General features: G+C 38.6%; 4 protein-coding genes across 5 annotated transcripts; 2 read left to right on the top strand and 2 right to left on the bottom strand.

Moving 5' to 3' along the window:
* Window positions 1-234: 234 nt before the first annotated feature.
* Window positions 235-5,395, bottom strand: Acbp6 (Acyl-CoA binding protein 6). 2 transcript variants are annotated; one of them, XM_017625405.1, is made up of 2 exons: window positions 5,341-5,395; window positions 235-588 (listed from the first exon to the last, which is right to left on the bottom strand). In XM_017625405.1, the coding sequence occupies exons 1-2, from the start codon at window positions 5,347-5,349 to the stop codon at window positions 349-351; spliced, it is 249 nt and encodes an 82-aa protein (XP_017480894.1). In that variant the 5' UTR covers window positions 5,350-5,395; the 3' UTR covers window positions 235-348. The 2 variants fall into 2 exon arrangements, with proteins under 2 accessions (XP_017480894.1, XP_017480893.1); XM_017625404.1 differs by lacking the exon at window positions 5,341-5,395 and adding an exon at window positions 672-719.
* LOC108370143 (acyl-CoA-binding protein homolog) lies at window positions 2,663-3,069 on the top strand. Its single transcript, XM_017625403.1, has 2 exons — window positions 2,663-2,678; window positions 2,738-3,069. Exon 2 carries the CDS (start codon window positions 2,765-2,767, stop codon window positions 3,017-3,019), a length of 255 nt encoding a protein of 84 aa, XP_017480892.1. The 5' UTR covers window positions 2,663-2,678; window positions 2,738-2,764; the 3' UTR covers window positions 3,020-3,069.
* Window positions 3,079-3,345, top strand: LOC108370145 (acyl-CoA-binding protein homolog). The gene has a single exon (XM_017625406.1). It carries the CDS (start codon window positions 3,091-3,093, stop codon window positions 3,343-3,345), a length of 255 nt encoding a protein of 84 aa, XP_017480895.1. The 5' UTR covers window positions 3,079-3,090.
* Window positions 5,396-5,421: 26 nt separating the features above from the next.
* Window positions 5,422-6,833, bottom strand: LOC108370141 (Bardet-Biedl syndrome 1). Its single transcript, XM_017625399.1, has 4 exons — window positions 6,563-6,833; window positions 6,235-6,470; window positions 5,525-6,160; window positions 5,422-5,475 (listed from the first exon to the last, which is right to left on the bottom strand). Exons 1-4 carry the CDS (start codon window positions 6,831-6,833, stop codon window positions 5,422-5,424), a joined length of 1,197 nt encoding a protein of 398 aa, XP_017480888.1.
* Between the last annotated feature and the right edge of the window lie 264 nt (window positions 6,834-7,097).

Raw genomic sequence — 7,097 nt, forward strand, 5'->3', positions numbered from 1 at the left:
AAAATCTACCGTACAGTTTCGGATTAATTCGACCTTAAACTTCAAAGTCAATTTTCTCAAAACCGTGTTTTGTAACATTCGACATCCGTTTTCTGAGACAACGATATGTCACCGTTTGCTGAAGGAAAAATCGTTCATCACCATTCGAGAGCGGATTTTGAAGCATAAGCAAATCTTCAATAGTAGCCAAAGCTTAAATTTGTTTTTCGTCCTTATATTTTCATTAGTTTTTTCATTACTAAACACATGATATCTTATTATAACACATACATTAGTTTAAGCAGTAAGCATTGTAATAAATAAATTACGTAAGAATTACACAAAAAAAAAAAATGTGCCCATCACCATTTATTGGTATTTTGGCGCGTACTTCTTGTACACTTCAATGTAGTGCGCCTTGGCCTCATCGCTGGGCATACCAGCCTTTTCCTTCCACGAGTTCCACAGCGCTTTCCGTATGGGATCCTCTGGCTCATCGGTATTGCAGTCGCCAACAGTGGCTTGCTTGTAGTAGCCGTAGAACTCCAAGAACTCTTCCTGAGTGGGCTTCTGGGTGAAGCTACGGGCTTTCTCAACAATTTCCTCAAACTAGAAAGGACGAAGAAGAAGAAGTAGACAATTGCAGTACAACATTTAGCGTTACTATAATTAAGTATATAACTTAAACTTACGGTGAGCATATTTTCAGCAGCTGTGTTGTTTAGTTTAACCAAAACGGAATAATACTGTTAGGCATGATTCGCATCGCGTTTTTATATAAAAATATTTATTACAAATAAGAAATGAATGAAAAATTATCGATCGCTTTTGTACACTCACCAATTTTTTTGAGTTAATCAATGCAATGTTTTCTTTTTTTTGAACTGATAGCTTTATCTATCGATTGACTTGATGGCTGACTACTGGTGCAAGTTTAGCTGGTACATATTTTTTATGAGTTTTAGTAATAAATATATATTTTTGCTTATCATTTCTGCAATCTGGTTGACGAATTATATGGCATGTATTGCAATGAAATAGAAGGGGTGAAAACGCAGGTTGCCCCTGGATTTGCAGTGGTTTGAGGAAAAGGAAATTTGCTTTTTACAACATGGATTCCAAACAAACAGTGTCCTGTCAACGCTTAAGAGGTAATTTGACCATTTGAGTCAACGCCGTGGTTTTTGGAAGCTCCATTCGAATATCTTCCAATAGACCGGCTAATCGAAGACGGACGAGTCGGTGTGTTTCAAATTAGGGAAACCATAGCACGCCTAGTATCGGTGTATGCATAATTTTAAAGATATGCCGTTTTTTATCAGCGAACTTTGCACACTTTCATCTACAATTTTTGTATGCAATTATTGGAATAGTCATAAATACAAACATACTCTCATACTAGGGATGTTAATTTGTTCGCTTTTTACGATCGCGGAATTCTCGGGATGTCGTTATCACAATCCCGGGATCTAGGGATTTTGATATTCATTACTTTTCAACAACTTACATCGAAAAAATTGCTTCTATATTGTATGAGAAGCTCTGCTACCATAAAATAAATAATCGGCAAATGGGTGTGAAACCTACTTTTTTATTTAAAGTGTCGGTTTTTTTTTTCTTTTTGGCGTCAGGATTTATTTTAAAGGACTTTGTAATTTCAAAGATATGATTAATTCCGAAAATTATTTAAAAACTTCAAAGCAATGTAGAATAAAAGTATGGGTACCAAATGAAAGAGAATTTTTTTTTAGAATTTAAGTAAATACAATTTTTTGGATTCACAAGGACGAATCGGTAATTTTTTTTAGCAAATAAAGTTAGAAGGACGAAATTCCAGGATGTTATCGAGTTTATATAATTCCTTAACATATAATTTTTTCAAAAACAAATATTGCGAAATTTCAAGAATGAAATTTTAAAAGGCCATTCTGAATAGTTACCAGTCCTTATGCACCAAAAAATTGAGTCCGATTAAATTATACAGAATTTCCTCTTTATTGTGATAACCATACTTCTGCTCTAAGCATATTTCATTGAATTTTTTAAATAATTTTTGAATTACTGACGTCAAAGTGAAATAGTAAAAACGCAATTTTGCCATATTTGGCCCACGGTTTCGCGAATATATTGATTTTTGTGTGTAAAATCTACTATCGCACGGTGTTATATATATAATGAGCTAGCCATTTATAAAAAAATATTAATTTTTAAATACAAAAAAGGAATAAAGACAATACTGGTCAAGAAAAGGAGTTTTTATTATTGCCATCAGTGCGAATTAAAAATTTCGAAAATCCCGGGATTATATGCCAAGAATTCGGAACCTGAAAAAGGTCGGAATCCCGGGATTAACATTCCTACCAATTTTCAATTGCATTTCTACACATACATACATATGCACATATACACCTATTCATTTCAATTCAACGGAACTCTTTAACAAAACTTATCAATTTCAGTTTATTCATACGTACTTCAAAATTTATCTGCTGGCTGATGTGCGATAAACTAAGCACTAAATTTTTAATTGAAATTTTATCATTTTCATTCAGTATACGAGCTTTTTTACTATTGAAAGGAAATTCAATTTACTTACATACTTAGATTATTTAATTCAATTATGCAAACTACTTCGGATATAAATAGGCTAAGCAGCGACTGGAGTACATACATTATTCTAGGCCTTCGCTTGGGAAAAGGTTGCTAAATTGCAGAAAAAGAAAATCATACCCTGAATTACAACTTCTTTTTTTTACAGATCTTTCAAAAAAAAAATCAACTAAAAATGGTTAGTTTCGAGGAAGCTTGCGAGTTGGCAAAGAATTTCACAAAGAAGCCCAGCGATTCGGAATTCTTAGAGTTCTACGGTCTCTTCAAACAGGCCACCGTTGGCGATGTAAACGTTGATAAGCCAGGCATTTTGGATTTGAAAAAGAAGGCAATGTGGGAGGCATGGAGCGCACACAAGGGACTTTCGCAAGAAGCCGCCAAGGAAGCGTACATTAAGGTTTACGAAAAATATGCGCCCACATATGCTTAGAAAGCAAGCTAATTATTTGAGAGTGTATGGCTGCTGTGTGGCCAAGTAAANAAAAAAACAATCAACTAAAAATGGTTAGTTTCGAGGAAGCTTGCGAGTTGGCAAAGAATTTCACAAAGAAGCCCAGCGATTCGGAATTCTTAGAGTTCTACGGTCTCTTCAAACAGGCCACCGTTGGCGATGTAAACGTTGATAAGCCAGGCATTTTGGATTTGAAAAAGAAGGCAATGTGGGAGGCATGGAGCGCACACAAGGGACTTTCGCAAGAAGCCGCCAAGGAAGCGTACATTAAGGTTTACGAAAAATATGCGCCCACATATGCTTAGAAAGCAAGCTAATTATTTGTGAGTGTATGGCTGCTGTGTGGCCAAGTTAAATTTTTATTTTTTTTTTGTAATAAATAAAGCAAAGCGCATAATGATCATTGAGCAAGTTCATTGAAATTGAGTGAAATCGATTTAAATACATCACATACTTTTAGGCACAATAAACTTTATTTAAGCGCATCTAATAAACGTAAACACAAACGCATACACATGCACATCACATTCAAATGGCCGCTTCCGATTGCGGCATGGCGATGACAGCGGCGATCAGCGGTTTCGTTTGGCGCGCTTTCAACAACATTACACGTATTTGCGAGTTGTCTGGCGTTAGTGTTGGTGGTGGTAGTTTATCGCTTGGATCCAAAACTGCTACGATTTCAAAGTCGATTTTTAGTGGCACGCCAGGCAAAATGCTGGGTAGCTGTGTGGAGGAGAGAGTGAATTAAATGCGACAGATTCAATAAAAAATATTTTATTTTAGTAACTTTAAAGCCCCCACCTTTGCTATTGTCTTTGCTATAGTATAGTGACGACGATCAGCATGCAACAGCACCGTCAGATTGGAGGCCATCTTGTAGCTGGACATATTCTGTATAGTTAAATATAAACGAAACTCCGGACCCACGCCACACACCTCTGCTGATAGCTTGACAGGCGCATGTGTTATATCGCCAGAAATAGTGGACTCGGAGGAGTTGATGGCATCGACGGTAGCGCGTGCGGCTACGTAGCGTAAGCGCCAAAGCTCCGCTTGAAAGGCGCCATAGGTTGCTGCAAATGAGAAAATCATACAAAGAATATTTGTGGAGTTTTTCAATGCCTATAACTATTTATTATAAAGTCTTTGTGGTTGCAAGATTTGGTTAGATTACTTAAGGCAAAGCTTAACCTCACTATACCTTACGTAAGACAACCTACAGTATCAAAATCTCACCTACAGCCACCTGATGCCTGCCTCGCGGGAGGCCATAAAGGTGACTTAAAAGAAATGGGTGGTGCTTTAATATAGTGTGGAGGGAGGTGAGAGATGTCTTAACCACAATACGAAGTCCAGGCTTACATAAAATATAAACTTTATTGATGCTTCGAAAACTAGAACAGGGTAAATAGCCTTGCCTTGGGGCCACCGTCAGAAACTGGATGAATACTTCACAGAGCAGTAACTGGGAGATTTAGAGGCACTTCAGGTGAGCAAAACTTATGTTGCCCTTAATCTCAAAAGGTCTAGATAGGTATTTGCTTTCATTGAGTGGATGAGACTGCAGACAACTTGTGATATCGTTGAATGGCCATTCCTTTTTTTATACAACAAACATTGGTCTGTAAACGGCCTACATGACAGCCCCAATTGCTCCTCTTGCGTTGAAATATTTTTTTCTACATCTTGACATGAATTCTTCTTTTAGAAATCCAAGAGACCGTTAAGAGACTTTTTTATCAAGACTATTTCCTTCTAGGGAGTTGTTGTGATAGGTTTGCTGGCTATCGGAAGGGGCTTTCACCAGCAGACCACGTTATCGTCTTTACCGTAATATTTTACTATTGCCTGGCGATATCTGTTATATCTAACGGTTCTCCGGCTGCGTTTTCAAAAATGGCTCCGAGACGAGTTTAATTTTCTCCTATGTTAGCAATTTTCAGTATTTTCGCTGTCTTCTACATATAATCGTTTGGAATTAATATTGGTCATATGGGGCGTCTCTGAGGGCCGATGTCAGAGTTGTTTTACAGAGATGATATACATATCGTAGTTGTTTTCGAAAGAAGCTTTAAGGTTGACATATACAGCAAGATGACCGACAGCCGAAGCCGATCATCTCGCCAGAATCGAAACTACTAGCAACCACCAGCCCATAGAGGTATATTGGTCAGTATTTTTGCCGCCTCACCTTCACCAAACCCAACTTAAGTCGTATTTACCTTAGGAATGTTAGGCTCCACAAACGACTCGCAAATACAAAAGCACTCGAATTAAATGTCTTCAATATCACTTACCTTTGGCATTTTGCTTTTCCCTAGCCGCCTGCTCAACAAAAATCGAGCTTTTCTTGGATTTTTCCAAAATCGTTTCCACCATCACTTTATTCTCGAGATTCCCTTTAAGCGCAAGCCATTCATTTGGATCGAAACCTGCAGTCCGTCTCAAAATTTTTACAAATATTTCACCATCAACGCTAACCATATTCAACACATAATCTTCGTGTCCAGTACGTCCGAAGCACATTGCACCGATTGTAGAAACCATGTGGAACTCATTAACTAAATATCGTTGTAGGTACAGTTGCACCAAGCCACCGTCGAGTGCCACACAACAAAGTGTGATGCCCAAATGTGGCAAACTAATTGGAATCATACACATCGGTAGTGCCGAAAGTTTATTCACATACAATTGCTTGCCCTTCTTCGAATAGCAAACGAGTCGGCAATCCATTGCGCACACGGTAATCGTTTGATCCACCGGCAACAGCATTAAACCGGTAAATGGATGTGAAATTTTGAATATTTCTTGACCCTCCTTGATGGATTTCCGCAGCAGGTAAACGCCGCCATAGCGTGTGGCAACCACGATGCGAAAATCCGTCTCAAATGTGCCATGCACAGCTATCATTGATGGGGCCGTCTCATAGGCGCAAGTCTTTGCCTGATAGATTAAACCGAAACTTTGTGGTTCCAGCACCAGAATATCACCATTATCGGTGGCAATGACCAAATGTGAGGGTGGATTCGCATCGCTGGATATTCGCTCCAGGCATGCCATGGCAACTATGTTCGCATAACGCATTACCGTTGCTTCTGCATACTTCATAATGAAGTCCTGTGGGTGGGAGAGAGAGAGCGGTGTTGTTTTCGGAGTAGTAAAAAATAGTAGTTAATAGGGTGGTACATTACATTTTGTTCCTCTTGTGGCAGTTGTATTAGCTTTTGTGACTTTCGCGACATTTTGGGACGTTCAATGGTCTTCAGACTTTCCACCAGGGCTGGCTGCTGTTCCACGCGTACTGTCGGCAGCTTACGCCAGAGATCTGTTTCCATTTCCTCTGCCTCTATGCCAGGCACAGTATACTTGTAATAAGGTTTCAAATTTCGGAAAAATAGCACTGATTCGGCAATGGCCACTGCAATGACTACAAAATAAAATAAAAAATGTGTGTGTTTGTATGTATGTACTAAGTTATTTTCCAGCATCAACTCTTCCAGTTAGAAGTAATCAACCCACTTGGCGTTTTTGGCTCCGATTCATCGTTGTAGAGACTTTGTATGGCAGCTGGTATGCCGTTGAGCTTCAATTCTGTATGCAGCGTAGTGCCACGAAATATTTTCAAGGTCGCTGTCGGTTCATCGTCTAATGAGATGTCTGCCGCAATGAGACGCACGTAATTGTCGCATTTAATGTCACACAGCGTCATGCAGCTGGTGACGGTGTTTAGACGCGGTCGCGGCTCGTCTTCATCCACGATGACCTGCAGCCATTTGGAGTTGACGGACATGATTTCGAGTAAAGTAAAAAAGAATTTTTGTAAATTTCTAAATGCTTTCGCGTGAAGTTAGACTATTGCACAGCTGATGCCGTTTTCTGCAGTTTATTTTGTTCATAAAATTATTTACACTTTGTTTTGGTACACATTTGTTTACCTTAGCAACGCAGGACTTTCAAGCGTGTGGCCATATTTTTTTAAATTTTTCATTGGTGTTAAAGGCCTTTACTCTTTTGGAAGTACTCATAATTCTAGCTCCTGTAGAACTACTTTTTG

This window comes from Rhagoletis zephyria, unplaced genomic scaffold, assembly GCF_001687245.7.
Source record: "Rhagoletis zephyria isolate East Lansing unplaced genomic scaffold, Rhagoletis_zephyria_1.1 Rzeph_scaffold_04031, whole genome shotgun sequence".
NCBI classification, from domain to species: domain Eukaryota; kingdom Metazoa; phylum Arthropoda; class Insecta; order Diptera; family Tephritidae; genus Rhagoletis; species Rhagoletis zephyria.